The sequence below is a fragment of the Labrus bergylta genome, chromosome 1 (genome assembly GCF_963930695.1).
Source record: "Labrus bergylta chromosome 1, fLabBer1.1, whole genome shotgun sequence".
NCBI classification, from domain to species: Eukaryota; Metazoa; Chordata; class Actinopteri; order Labriformes; family Labridae; genus Labrus; species Labrus bergylta.
In genome coordinates, this window is record NC_089195.1 from 5,764,528 (window position 1) to 5,779,613 (window position 15,086).

General features: G+C 40.1%; 1 protein-coding gene across 1 annotated transcript in view; it reads left to right on the top strand.

Annotated features, from left to right (window-relative positions):
• patl1 (PAT1 homolog 1, processing body mRNA decay factor) overlaps positions 1–15,018 on the top strand; it is a 16,894-nt gene extending 1,876 nt beyond the window's left edge. Inside the window, exons 2-20 of the mRNA XM_020656767.3 lie at positions 600–705; positions 998–1,210; positions 3,724–3,987; positions 5,045–5,130; positions 5,455–5,535; positions 5,846–6,046; positions 6,593–6,694; positions 7,527–7,613; positions 9,037–9,257; positions 9,403–9,547; positions 10,038–10,155; positions 10,242–10,339; positions 11,756–11,815; positions 11,935–12,080; positions 12,170–12,329; positions 12,691–12,816; positions 12,938–13,029; positions 14,386–14,535; positions 14,677–15,018. Of these exons, the coding sequence (XP_020512423.1) occupies positions 600–705; positions 998–1,210; positions 3,724–3,987; positions 5,045–5,130; positions 5,455–5,535; positions 5,846–6,046; positions 6,593–6,694; positions 7,527–7,613; positions 9,037–9,257; positions 9,403–9,547; positions 10,038–10,155; positions 10,242–10,339; positions 11,756–11,815; positions 11,935–12,080; positions 12,170–12,329; positions 12,691–12,816; positions 12,938–13,029; positions 14,386–14,535; positions 14,677–14,698 (2,478 nt within the window). The 3' untranslated portion in view covers positions 14,699–15,018. The remainder of the gene's footprint in view (positions 1–599; positions 706–997; positions 1,211–3,723; positions 3,988–5,044; positions 5,131–5,454; positions 5,536–5,845; positions 6,047–6,592; positions 6,695–7,526; positions 7,614–9,036; positions 9,258–9,402; positions 9,548–10,037; positions 10,156–10,241; positions 10,340–11,755; positions 11,816–11,934; positions 12,081–12,169; positions 12,330–12,690; positions 12,817–12,937; positions 13,030–14,385; positions 14,536–14,676) is intronic.
• The last annotated feature ends 68 nt before the right edge of the window (positions 15,019–15,086 follow it).

Below are 15,086 nucleotides of genomic sequence, written 5' to 3' on the forward strand. Positions count from 1 at the left end.
GTTGGATGAAATCAGGTCAAATCAACCAAAAGCTTTGCCATTGTTGTAATTTATGGAGCTGTCTGCAGGAGTTCAATAGAGGCTGAAGTCTCACAGGTGTAACCAATACGTGCCACATTTATTTACACTTCAAATAAGTGGGAACAAGTACATGCCAGACATTTGTTTACTCCAATACCTTTTAACATGATTACTTTCTGCTTGTTAATTAAGTTTAAAGTCTAGTCTTGAATCTTGATCGCTTCACTTGATTAAAAAAAAAAAAGGGGGATTTGAAGATGTCACTTTTGACATCCTGATGCTCTTTTGTGCATTTCATAAACTAAAATATTTATCTTATCATGCCTCCTTCTAATCCCCTCCTCTTATTTTGTTCTTTTTCATACATACATTGCACTTGGATATTTTTTTCATAAAATGTTAATTTGTTTAACCTTTACTTTCTTTATTTATATGCCATTAAGATTTCATTGTTAAGGGTTTCATTGCACTTAGTTGTTTTATGGCCTGGCCTTGTAATACAGTCTTTGTATTTCTCTGCCAGTGTGTCTGAGCATGAGAAGAAAAAACGATGTTGACTTCACCTTATTTCTCTTCAGTCCCTGGATGAAGACTGTACGTTGGAGGAGGAAGACGATGGATTGGTCGAGGAGGAAGATGAAATTGATCAGTTCAACGACGACACCTTCGGAGCTGGGGCCATCGGTGGGTCATGCATAGAATTAGCTATTTTTAAAATTTGTTAACATTAAACTTAAGTGCTTCCACAATTTTCTCTCCAATGCTTATACACAATTAAACAATGTTGATGTTGTATTTCTGGAAGATGATGACATTAAATCGTGTCAAGACTTCTGTTCTTTAAAGAAGCATTATTTCTAATTTATCTATCAAAATACAAACAGATGTTTATCTTGAGCTGTATGTAAGATTACATCAGAAATGACTCCCTGCAAGAGATTTAACAACAACTTCGGTCTCTCCTCTGCTCCTACAGATGATGACTGGCAGGAGGAACACAAACGCCTTGCTGGGCTCGTTGAGAAGGACGAGCTTGGAGCAGGGTTGGGGTTGGGAGGAGAGTGTGATTTAGGAGGAGCTGGGGATATGTCTTCTACCCCTCTCCCTTCCTCTGTGGGCCATCTCCCCCTTCCATCTTCCCTCCATTCACTCAAGTTCTCCCCATCCCCCCATGGACTTCCTCCGCCAGGTCAGTGTTGAAATTAAAGGATGCTGATAGCATTCATTTCTCTGCAAGTTCTCAGGATTACGTTCTTTTTTGGTCATTTTTAAGATTAAGGAGTGTTAAAACAGTCTGATTATTTGAGTTTGACTGCAGGACAGACTGAATGGATCATTTTAGAGACACATTTGGCCCTCAAAGGCTATTTACACAAAACAAAGCAATTTGAATTTATTTTAGTGAGTTTGCTAACCCAATTCCAAACAGTCAATTATTGCAAAAGAGAATTACACCTCTGAGTTTGTGAGTAGCTATTAATTTCCAAACCAATGCCAATTCTTGACTGATCAGAATAAAACCTTAAGTACCGGTATTGTTTTTTAATTTGACTTTTGGGTGGAATTTTTCCTTTCCCTGTTGTTCACTGTTGATATAGTTCAATAATACTACCTATGGGCAGCAATCAGGTTTTATTTCAAATTCACTGTTTTAAACACAAGGAGAACATTATTTAATGACAGGATAACCAAAACCGGAAACTATGGTCTTCTTAATGTGCAGAACACATGATGCCCCGCTGATGTGAAACGTTGAATCATGTATTTTTGATGTACAGAGACAGTGTGAGGCATATGCAGAGCACACGTTTTCCTTACACGACGTGGGCCTGCTACTTTGACACCATTCACTGCTTCCATGTTTACTTCAGTTTAGCCTTGTTCATTGATTTATTTAACGGGGATCATGCACATTTCAACCGTTGTCCAGAGTTACCAACATGTCGCTCATTTGCACTCCCTGAGTGGGAAGTTGATAAAAAAAATACAACACAATACTAAAGTTAAACTGGACACGGCTTCATAGTGATCCACCCATAGGCTCCTCTCTCTGCAGTAAATTGTAATTCTTCTTCTTGTCTTGTATATTTTGCTAATACACAGCTGGCTACATCAACAACTGAAGCGTCCTCTCAGCTGAGTGCGTCTGCCTCTCTACGCAGAGCACGCAGACAGGCATCTCTTAATTACTGCTCATATTGATTCGAGGTTAATGTACATGAAAAGCGAGTGGCAACTTTTTCATCAATTTTTCTATTAGAATCAAAACGGGAAAAATCCCTTGCTTTAAATAATTGAGTAGTCAGCTGTTTGGCCGACAGCCAGCGCTTGTGGTAAACCCTCTGCATAAACAAACAGAGAAAATACAGGGTGTGGGTGGATGAGGTCATTTATTAAGTACTGCGACTGCAGTGTAAGGCTGCTCAATTATGGCAAAAATCAGTATCTTGATACTGTTGATTGATATTGAGATCACAATTATTAAAGGTATAATATGTAGAATTTTATTAGAACATTACATTGAAATATCTAAATGAATTAAAAATGAGTAGAAATATTTAACATAATAAGCTATGTTATATATTATTGTTTGTTGAGTACTTAACATTAGCCCAAATATTTCCAACAGTTATCAAAGCCAGAGAAATTTGTAATTTTAAAGTTGTGACGGAAAGTATCTTGTCGTGGCGGCTGCAATGACAGAGACGCCATGATAGACACATGTTTATTGTTTCCGGGCAACATTGGATGTTATGTCAAAAACGACTGCATAAGGAAACAGAAACTTCTACTGAAAGCTGCCGAACTTTTGCCGTATGCGCTGCTTTGATAAAGAAATCATGTAAATTATTCTTGGATACATTGTCAGTAAACATATTCTCTGCCTCAGGACGGTTTCACCTGTTCGTCTTCACTGCGGTCAGCTCGGAGTTAGTTTTCATCGGGGGTGGGGGTGGGTACGTAGCAGAGAGAACTCCCATGATTCCCCGCCAGCCACGATGTCATCTTTCGTTATTGTTTTGATGGAGAGCCCCCTGGTGGCAGAATTTCCATACTGTGCGTTTAAAGAAGATTACTGATTGATTTTACAACATTTGAATCAAACACATTTGTCAAACTTAAACCCTCTTAACACTTCAACATTCTGATCACTTTGAAAAACATGCAATACTTGAAAATGTATTAGTGGAAAAAATGCTATATAATGATAATAATAATAATGTATACATCAACATTAATTTAGTGGGTTTTTGAGGTAGATGTAATGTTCTCTTCTGGCCAAAGGAGAACAAAAAACACTTTTGCCATACATAACAAAACCTATAGACAAAATGAGCCCAACACGACAATGCAGCGCAGTATTTGTTTAGTCTCGATTATTTTGTTTCACGATTGTAGGAGGTCAAAAACATAATCATCATTGAAACTCCAATAATTGCCCTGCACTACTGCAGAGGGGACTAAACTCCCCTTATGATGAGTGGTGGGTCTCTGACGTGGCTCATTCGCCCTAAAGTATTACCTTATAGCCATTTGAGCTTTCCTCTTGTTTCAGGCTGGATGTCCTCTACTGGAGCATATCCAGACAGTTCCCAAATATCTAAAAGCAGGACTAAGATTTAAATCTATCTTTATTACTTAAAAGCTACTGTGCACGATTCTAAACCTGTTGGTGAATCTAAAGTGAAACTGTTGTTCCAGACGCAGAGGATCGAGCAAGTGAAGGTGGCTTAGCTGAGTCCCTGGCGAGGCTCATCCTGGAGGCTGACCCGGCCATTGCTGGGGTCGGGGCAGCTGAGAGGCCAGGCCCACCCCCTGGTTCATCAGGATCTAGCCTGTCTGCTCTGCAGGGGCTGGACCGCTCCAGAGTCCTGTCCCAGCCCTCCTCCATCCCACACCCCGGCCAGCCACACCAGCATCACCATCATGCCCAGCACCAGCTGCCTCCTGGGCCCTCCACCTCAGGTTAGATTGTGGCAATATATTTTCTATTGTATTGTTGGAAGCAGTTACAAATCCGATTACCAATCAGCTGTTAACAATGACCTGGATAATTCCCGTCTGCTCACTTTGTCAGTCTTTTAAAAAAAATGTATCAACTTTAAAGACCATACGCATAGACATCATCATGAAGTGTATTAGTAAGGTGATCGTATACCACACGCAGCCAGATAAGCTTGAGGGCTTCTTGTCATAGATTCTTTAGTTCTCTGATACTCTATTGGAAGAACAGAGTACTTACAAAAGACATTTCTCTTGTTTTAGTTTTTTGACTTTGCATGACTTTTGGAAGTCTTTTAATATGTCAAATGTCTACAGCAGCCTTTCCCAAACGTATGTGTGCCAATATGAAACCTGAAAATCTTCTGGGGCCCAACAAATCCCTCACACAAGTACAACATGAGACTTCAAATATTCACCTCCATGTTTCTCTTTCACAAGCAGAGCATTTCAATGTGAACACTTAGTTTTGAGAATGTGATGCACATTAATATTATAAACAATTAAAAACAAAAACTTGTACTTGCAGGTGCACTGTGACTCTTATATCATGGCTGCACTACATGAGGTGTAAAGGTGTAAAGATGAGCCTAAAATCCAATTTGCAACTTGTTCCACAATAAATATCCAACCTGATAATTAATGAAGACAAAACAAAAAGGATTACGATTTTAAAGTGAAGAAAAACACACAAGACTATACTTTACTATACAATGTCAGTATTTTCCATCACAGACAGATTTACCATTGCTGTATCATTTGATGCATTTAACGAGATAAAAGGTCACTCTCATAAGTCCTCAAGTTGACTATAAAACAAGCTCTACTCTGTTCTCTGCAGGATCACATGCAAACAGTTTATGTCAATACACTGGATATGTATCACTCGTAGGGTAACGTTAAATTATATCACCTGGAACTCACCTAATAAGAGGGTTGATGCTTCATCTCATTTTTCTGTGTATTTCATTGATTTTAGCTGATATCTTCTGTGCTTACATGTTTTCAATCTCCTCTCTAGGCCTTCCTCCTGGTCCTCCCTCTTCCATGCTGAGCTACCAACAGCAGCAGCACATGCTGCGCAGAGGGACGTCTCCCATGGGCCAGGTTAGGTTTTTTTTTTTTCTAACTCACTATTCAAGTCGGAGTTCTTAATTACCTTCATTGTTTATATAATCTGTGTCTGAATCACATAATGCATAAGGACTTGAGATAATAAGCTTCCGATTATACTCATGTTTTATGTCTTCTGCTTTGATAATGGTTAACGGTATATTTGTCTGAAGAAATCAAAAGATTATCATGGATATGATTCTTTCAGATTCATCATAAATTCCAGATTTTCAGACTTGAAATGTTGACCCAAAATACATTTGTAATTCATCTGTCTAAGATATTTTTATTCTTTTTTCCCCTTATTGTCTCTCTTAGATGAACTCTCACAGTATCTGGGAGAACAGCATGGGATTTGGACCAGTCAGCGTCACCCCTGGACTGGTTACTCACATGGAGGTGTGTTGCACACGCTCTTCTATCTCTGTTTCAAAAAATGAACAGCCATATCTACTTTACAGGATATTTATGTTTTGGGTTCTACATGAAGAACGGACTTAATACGTTTTGTAGCCTCTCCAGTGGATCCTTAAGTAGACACCCAGTAACAGGCTGTCATGTACAGGAATTCTCCTTAAACATCGCAACATGAATAGCCATTTCTGAGTTAAATGTCAAATATAAAGAAGAGCCTTTGTTTGAAAAGTTGCGGCTTTCAAACAAGTTTGAATATTTCTAGTCTGTAACCTACCCCCTTCTTTTTCCTCAGGATAGTCCACTGATGTCCATAATCAAGGAGGTTGGCCTTCCTAAGCGACCTCCGCCGGGGAGGAACGATGAAGGACGGGATTTTTCAGAACGGGTCCCACCTCCACGCTCTTCTTCCCCTGTGATTGGCTCCCCTCCGGTGAGGGCGGTGCCTATCGGTACACCACCCAAACAGCCGATGAGCCACTCACTGAACCATCAGGTAAATTTCAGACTACTTTATTAGTTTTGTAGAGTTTACTCAGCCTTTTTCAACTTTTCCCGATCATTAAGGACATAGTTTACACTAAGTCTTCAAAAAAAATGTAGAGATTCTGAGAGGATTTGGACAACTCTTCATTTTTTCCAGAGCTATATAATATCCAAGTTATTAAGATTTTGGTGGGCCAGTAAGCAAACATGAACATCAGCGACTGCAAAGTGCATCAAAAACACAATTTTTAAACATGGAAATGCTTTTATTAGGGTTTTTGTTTTTTTTGTTTGTTTTTTTTTTTAAATTAGTTTTATGGTCTGTTTATATAAGCAAAGTGAGACGGACCACAGCTGATATTTTAATGTTTTGTATTTTAATAATTTAAATATTGTGTTTTTAATGCTCTGTTTCTTTAACTCTTTAAAGTGCTTTGATTTGCTTTTTATATGAAGGGTGCGCAATAAAAAAAACTTTCCATGCCTAGCTCTAACATGTTAGCATTAGCATTGTCTATGTTAACCCTGTTCTGTTTGTATACGTGTGTGTGTATAGATCCACCATCCCACAGCGGTTCATGTGAGAGCCCCAGTGCAGCACAGATACCCTCCTCCTTTCCCCGAGCGACTATCACCCAACACCCTTCTCAATATAGCTGTGAGTTTTTCCTCTCCTCCCTCCTCCTTCTTCCCCCTACCTTTTTATAGCTCTGTATGCACATTACATCTCAGAAGGTCCTGGGCGTCTTCCAGACTTTAATGGCACAACACGAGTATCGAAAGTGTTTCAGGGACATCACTCGCAAAAATGTTCAACCTGGGAACGTCAAACCTTTTTATATTTGTTTCAGATGAAACAAGTTATCAGTATTTACCTATTGTGTAATTGCAACCAAGAGATTTATTTAACACTACATTTTAATATAAACCTGAACTTCTTCCTGGAATAAAGTGGTGATAGTGAATGTTTAGAATGATTGTTATGGCAACCAGCTGACCTTATTTGCTCTTTTTGAAGCCAAACAGAAAAATCCCTTTATTGAATTGTTTTATCTAAAAACTTCTTCTACCTTTTCTTTGTGGTCATTTTGTTATTGGAAGTTTCTTTCATTTGATACAAGTTGTCATTCTCATGTTATGTGCGTATCTATGTCTCGACCCTGATCATTACTCTCCTGGAGTCTTGTATCTGACACATTGCCCCTTCCAAAACGGCAAATAAACCTTTTTTACATGTTCACCAGGGTTAAACTGTTGAAGTAAAACATGGGGATTTGTGGGCTTTAGAGGGTTGCATTGCAGACAAGGGCAGTCTTCTTGTTTTATACTGTTTTGATGCTGATCTTTGTGAAGCGTTTTCTGGTGTATCATATTTACTGTGCAGACATCTAAAAATGGCATGAAAGTAAGTGTTAAAGTCAAGAGAGGTTAATATATTTTCATGTTTCCAGGGGTTTGAAGCTTCTATATGCATTTGATTTTTGTTTCAGAACTCTCCACTGTGTCGCGGTCCGTTCCCTCCAGGAGTTGGTCCAGTCCTGTCTCAGATCCAAAGGGCCCAGCTGCTCAACTCACAGGTACCATAAACCACCACATACATTCACACAAGCTCTTTTTACATCGAAATCATGCCACAGACGTGGAATGAAACAATGATAAACATTGTATTTCATTGAAGTTACATTTAGTGGAATAATATGATGTTCTCTACTGTGGTTGTTATTGTTTGATGTTTCTAAGATGTCACCCTGTAATTCTGACCATACAAATGTGTTGATTTAAACATCATTCATATTAGTTATTCAATATAGTTGTACAAAAAAAATTTATTTAGCCAGTGGTTGGAATCATCGGTCAAGAAGAAGACCCCAAGTCTGCTTGTATTTTGATGCTCAGTTCAAAACACCTTTTTCTGTTTTGTAGCTGCTTCATTGCACAGAAAGAAAGGCAGTGTTGTTTTTTTCTTGTTACACAAATAGACCAGATGTTAAACAACACCAAAGCAGTTTCATGTTAAAAATAAATGTTCCTTTCCTCGTCAAACCAAAATTGCAACTGAATCGAGGGGCTAATTTAAGATCAGTAGTGGACTAAAAATATTGATCCAGTTCAACATGTTGTTGACCTGAACTGAACTACTGAGAAAATATTCAGCTGGAAAAGTTAAAATATTTCTATGACAGACAACTCTAATACAAACATATAAAGTCAGTCCTACTGATAATATAAGACATAGACTATGTTCACAAGGTGGCCAACTTCATGTGACATCACGTTGTTCTGGTATGTTCCGCGTTGTTCAAATGTTGAGATTCAAAGACAATGGCTATTAAAAATCTAGAGAGAGATCGGGCCATAGAATTAGGGATGGGTCATGTATTTGAAGATTTGCCTAGTCAATGATTTTACATATAATCACAGTGTTCATGTCAGGTAACTTTAAAATGAGATTTGTTTTCCATGAAGGTTGTCTTCTCCATTTAATCAGCTTCACAATGACTCATTAGACACTTCTCAAACTTCCCGCCTGTAGAGGTGAACTGGTAAAGGAAGGAGTAACTGAAGCTTCCTATGGATCAGCCAAATGTCATTTGAATGACCAAATCATGAGTCAGGTACAGAAAACACAAAGTTGAAACAGCTCAACATAAACGTTGAGAATGAGAAGAAGATGCTTTTTTACTTCACATGTAGTGGAGAGACTTTGATGACAAATTCAATCCATTTAAAACGTCCGATGTGATATTATATTATTTGTCATAACTCATAATAAAGGGGCCCCAGTGGAGTAGTGGTTAGTCCACCCCACGTCCTCCACACAGGCGGCCTGGGTTCAAGTCCGACCTGTGGATCCTGCAAGTCATTCTCTTCTCTCTCTCTCACTCTGATTTCTGATGCTATCCACTTTCCTGTCTCTACCACAAAGGTACAAAAAGCCCCCCCCAAAAAGAAAAACTCAAGATAAAGAGCATTTCTCTCTCTCTCTCTCTCTTCCTGCAGGTGGCTGGTTTCCCCCGTGGTGGTCCACCTCCTCAATTATTGCCAGGCGGTGGTGGTTTCAGGCCGTTTTTCGGGGGCCCTCCTCCCCCACACGGTCACAGAATGGGCCCGCCGCCCCCTCACGGCCCTCTAAACCATGCGCCGCCCATTCGACACAACACCACCCACCTTCACCCCCAGCACCGCCGCATGCTGACGCAGCGCATGCAGAACAGAGGAGGGTGAGGATTGTGTTTGTGTGCATGAAGTTAACATTGATTAAAGTTAATAACACTTAAAGTTAGTGTAAAATTTTACCAGACGCTCTTTTCATTCAAATAGCTGCTTGATCTGCCTCCTTATGTTTGTTACTTTACCTCCATGTAGGGACCGGAGCAGGACTGGAGGGGACCGGCGCAGCAGAGACCCCTACAGTAACCTGATGACTCAGAAAGAGAAGGAGTGGGTCACCAAGATCCAGATGATGCAGCTGCAAAGTACTGACCCATACCTGGATGACTACTACTACCAGGTTGGTTTGTTTCATTGTTACTCTGTTGTCTGTGGTCATGATGGAGGTGTAAGATGGGGGTGTTAAAAATCCTGAAAGGAACTTGAGTCTATTTTTTTCCTTTTCTACCCCTGAGAACACAACAGTACAGTATGTCTTATCTTTTAACAGAATATGTGTAGGTGGTGTTTTCTGTTTGTCTGGTCTCTTTAAATGAAAAGTTATCACTGATAGAAAAACCTTTGCCATCCCTCACCATAATCAATCAAAATGCTGTTGGTTTCACTTGTATGTCATTTACAGGAATCAGTGTTAACTGTTTCATAACCAGCTCAAACCTCCTCACAGGAGCTTTAACTTCAAATAGTAAAATCCAAGAACGAGCCGTTCCTCTGTTCCTCTGTCATTGATGAATCTTCACATCTCGTGTCTGTTTTCTCATTCAGTCTAGGTAAGGATCACTTATAGTGTAACTCACTGTGTGTTTGTGTGTCTGTGTTTACCCATGCAGAACTACTATGAAAAGATGGAGAAGCGTCAGGAGAAAGAGAGAGACAGCAGCAAGAAGGAGCACACCACCAAACTCATCACTCCACAGGTCGCCAAGGTTGAACACACCTACAGACCCGGTAAAAGACGAACCGTTTAAGTAAATATGCAAACTAGGGTTGATTATTACACACATGAGACTAAATGTTGCTGTATGTGTCAACAGTTCAGTTTGCTGGCTCTCTGGGTAAACTGACGGTCTCCAGTGTCAACAACCCTCGAAAGATGATCGACGCAGTGGTGACAACCCGCACGGATGACGAGGTCTGTTTGCATTCCTGATTCTTTTCTCCTTAGGCTATTTACACATCGTTCTTTACACATCGTGTAGGCCAATGTTGGTTGACAGTGTCTCTTGTCCCTGCTTTAGAAGATGTTCCCAACATCTTGGAATCCCTTGTGATTGGTTGTTCAGCTAAGCAAATCAGTGCGAGATAAAGAAACAGATTAAGCAAAGTACTTTTCTTTCTTCTCAGAGAGGCGAAAAACCCCTGAGGGGCTACACTTGTTAACAGATGTGACATGGGTCAAACTGCTTTTAGTGTTAGTGCTGCAAACTCCTGGAATATTTTACAACAGGACCTGAATTTGAGCACTTTTATCCCTTATGGACACTTTAAAAATATTATTTTTTAACCGCCCAATACCTGACTGTAACTGTTTTATTTGATTTTAATTACTGATTTATCACTGTAGTAATTTCAAGCTTTTAAATTATTTTAGTGTATATATTTTATTGTTCTTATTGCTTTTATTGCTTTTATTTTCTGAAGTAGCTTTATCTCATTTCTCGTTTATCATTTATGTATGTTTGCTCGGCATCATCGTAAATGAGGGTCACCCTCAATGATCTCTCCGAGAACTTAAATAAAGGTTGATGATGATGATGATGATGACTATAACATCAAAATACAAGTTGAATAGATTTCTCTCAGAAACAGTTTCTTGTCATAAATCTGCGTGATAAGAACTGTGTTCACGTTTCTGAGAAGTTTTTAGTAATTTGATGCAAAGCCATGATTGACAGCTCTGCCAACAAATGAGGCTCCTGAAGCGCTGTGTGCTGTACTGAATTAGCCGACTAGTAGAGCATTATTGTGCACACTGTCTTCATCTACACATTATTACTTCATAGATATCCTCACCACTACGATATCATTTAGGAGGTATTTTAAAAACATTTCAGCAACTTTCCCTCTTTCTAACAAAATGAGTTCACATTTGATGTAACATGCTAATGTTTTTACCATCGTTTGTAGTAGACAAATTCCAAAAGTTTGGGGTGCCGATGGTCTAGCAGGAAGGTTGGGATGCCTCCATGTTTTGTAGGCTGTAGTTTTCCAAGCAGGCGGCTTGGTTCGAGTCTAATCCCCGCTCCTCTTCCCACATGTCATTCCCCACTTTCTCTCCCTGATTTCCTACTCTCTCTACTGTCATATACAAATAAAAGCATAAAAGAATAAATCTTAATTAACAAAATATCCAAAGTTTGTCTGCAACAGAAAATGTATAACTTCACTTGTCAAGATTGTTTTACTGCTCAACTTTACTAGCAGCTACCTAAAAGAAGTGACAGGATGATAACATTACAGTAGCTGTGAGCCTTTTTTTTAAAGATCTCATTATTGAATCATTCTGTTTCTTTGTTTAAATCAATATTTGTGTCTGTCTACTTCCCAGGAGAAAAGGGAGAAGCAGGTTTGGAATAAGAGGCGACAGATCCTCTACACCGTGGAGAAGGTAAGATGAGGAAGTTCTTTTCATGTCAATCATGTGATGATTTATACTGCAAGAAACTCTCCTGGACCTTTAATACATCCTACTTACTCCTCTCTTTATGTTTTTCTATCCATCTTCAGATGTACAGTTTGCTGCTCGAGGTTCAAGACTTTGAGAAACGTTTTGTGCAAACGCCAGAGGAGGATCGCGAGGCTCTGCTGGAGCAGCACAAAACCAACACAGTGCAGCTGTGCAACTCTCTGCGGGAGAAGGAGTGGGACGACAGGTGAGAGGAAGACAAATATTAAACAGATTTTAACATTGTGATCCCGCTCCTCCACAAACACTCATCCTTTGTATCTTTTATCTTTAAAGGGTGAGCGATGAGCAGTGTGTGATGATCATGTCTGTGAGGAAGGGCAAGCGGCTCATCTCCAGGCTCCTCCCTTTCCTGCCATCGCCCCAGGCCTCCGCCGTTGTCATGGCGATTGCCCGCAACCTTCCCGCCCTGGCCAAGAAGGACAAACAGGATCAGGTAACTGTTTCAAATTGCATCATCATTTTTACATCCAAATATAGCTCCAGTTAACTCCTGTGCCTCTATGATCTGCAGTTTACATTTATCTACCTACATCATTTTTATGCTGGAGCAGAAGGCATCCATGGTTGTTTTCGTGTCTCTGTAATAAATTAATAAAGAGAATTATCAAAAATGACTCCCTCTGGTGAAGAACATGCAGTTTGTCATTGAGGTATGCTGCAGTTTTCTAAATTTGCTGCACACTGATTGTTCTGGCAGCCTGTGACTCTTAACTGTTCATGAAAGTGACCGCCTGTTGGAACAGTTTCCTGCACTTTGCCCTGACCCCTATCCTCTGTGTCCAACCCCTTTTTAGGTGCTGTGCTGGTTAGTGGAGCCCGTTTCTGCTGTCATCCAGTCATTGTCGAGCTCCAGCCTCACAGACCTGCTCCAGGAGCTTCAGGGCAGCGAGGGTCAGCTGGCCACAGTTCTACACAACAAGGTACACACAGAGAGTTAGTGGTCTTTATCTGGGAGTTGTTGACAATAATAGAAATACAGAACTAAGTGTGGGAGCACCACACACACTTGTCTCACACACACACACCTCTCTGTTTGTCTAGTTTGGTGTGACGCTGCTCTATCTGATCCTGAGTGAAGGAGAGAGGATGCAAAGCTCTGACCCCAACTGTCAACTCATGGACGACAATCGATGGTGAGCTGCTCGTCTCTCACTGATGACCTCATCATTCCCTGATACACCACCCTGCCATAGTGGACATCACGGATCTCAGAATTGTAGCAGTGGAATCAAATTGAGCAGTCATTCCACTGTTTGTTTCTTTATCCAGCGCAGTAACAGGCAGCATCTGGAGTTATGGTTGTGTTGCTCCGTTGTTGATGGTCTTATGTGATGTTATGTGTGTTGTTGTAGTGGCTGTTTGGAAATCATGTGAACCCAGGAAGAAAAGCTGCTGCCATGCAGAAGATAATGGGGATCTAAATATAAACAAACAAATGTTTCTCTAGGCTCAGACTGAGAGATGGACATATAAACTTTCCAGTCAGCTAGAATCACGTGTCATATTCAACTTTATTTTTCACCAGATTTAATTCTGCCAGATTTACTGCTTTCAATGTCCTGGTTTAGGAGAACAACATCTTTTTTTCTTCCTTTTTTTCTTAGTCTGATCTTAGGGTATAGTGTAATGTTAGGTTAGGTTTATACTTGACGGTATATCAAATGTGTTTTCTCCTCTAAATTAGTTTAGTTTTTGCCACAAACAACATTAATCTGCTCAATTTATCCACGCACAGACACAAACACCAGGAGTATGCCTCGCGTTTTTGAAAAGTTCCCCTCGATATTCTGTTATTTATACGAGTCCAGCACACCATCAGCAACAGGCAAGCTGTACATTAACATTCATAAAACGAAGCCATGAGAAGCTTCAGTTTTGGTATGAGCAAGAGGGGTGTACGGACAGTGGACCTTCTCTCTCTCTCTCTCTCTCTCTCTCTCTCTGAAGCGGATGTGATACAGCTCTCTTGGTTTTGATGTGTGCCGTGAGGTACAGAGAGCACGCACCCGCAGTCTATCGCTCACGCAGCAATTTTATTAATGAATTAAAATTAAATAAAAACAGGTCAGAAATATACTTGGGCGGACATAAATTATCTGTGTGTGGGAAACACTGCTATCCTATATATTCAAAGAAAAAGTTCAAAAGTTTTAAGCAACAAAAGCTAAAAGTTTGATCCTGATATCATCTGATCTTATCATCTATATTTCTTTTTTTGAACAACCTGATTTCATGAATTGTTCCTGAAATATCTTAGAACTGACTGGGCCAAAACTGTAACACTGAACATGTAAGGGTTGTTAGTCTAGGTTTGTGAAGTTTACAGCCTGACAAACAGTTTGCAAGTCAAATCAGAAACTTCAGACTGATAATTCAAATGAGATGCTTTAAAGGGCAGCCCTGATTTTCTCCTGATTGATTCTGTTTATTCATTTTGATACATGTTTCCCCTCCATTATCCCTCTCTCTTCCCCTCTCTACTCATCCAGGACTGAGTTGGTGTTTTCAGTGACGAGGGAGCTGCTTAGCATTCCTTCCTCCTCCCTCTCTTCCCCCCTCTTCACCCCTCCAAACCTCCTCTCCCTCCTGTCACGTTATGTTGATCGGCAGAGGCTGGAGCTGCTGCAAGACAAGCTACAGTAAGTGACATCAGCGCGCACACACACACACACACACACACACACACACACACACACACACACACACACCTTCTTCCATTGTTGCAGTAACTGTTGTTACGTGTGATGTTAAAAGCTAAAACAGTTTTTTTCCCTCTTCAGGATCTCTGCTTTGTCCAGGTAGAAGTTACAGCAGACATCACAACCCCTCCCACTCGATGCAGACCTTTTTGTTTTTGTGAGTGTCAGGAGTGTGTATGTGTGTGTGCGTGTCAGGTGTGCATGTGTGCTCTTGAGGTGAATCCATGATGGAACATTTTAATCCAGCAGAATTTAGTCACTTTTTTTTTGTGTGTCAAGTCTCTGGTGTGTGTGTGTGCATGTGTGTATGGAGAGTGTGTGAGAGTGAGTGACGATCAAAATGAAATCTGCATTTTTAAATATCTTGTTTACGATTATGCCTGTGATGAACCTTCAAATTAAAAGTATTTCTATTATATAAAAGATATGTTTCTCGCCTTTCTTCCACACATCATCAACATTGGCATAGAATAAAACATGAAGGTTTTTTA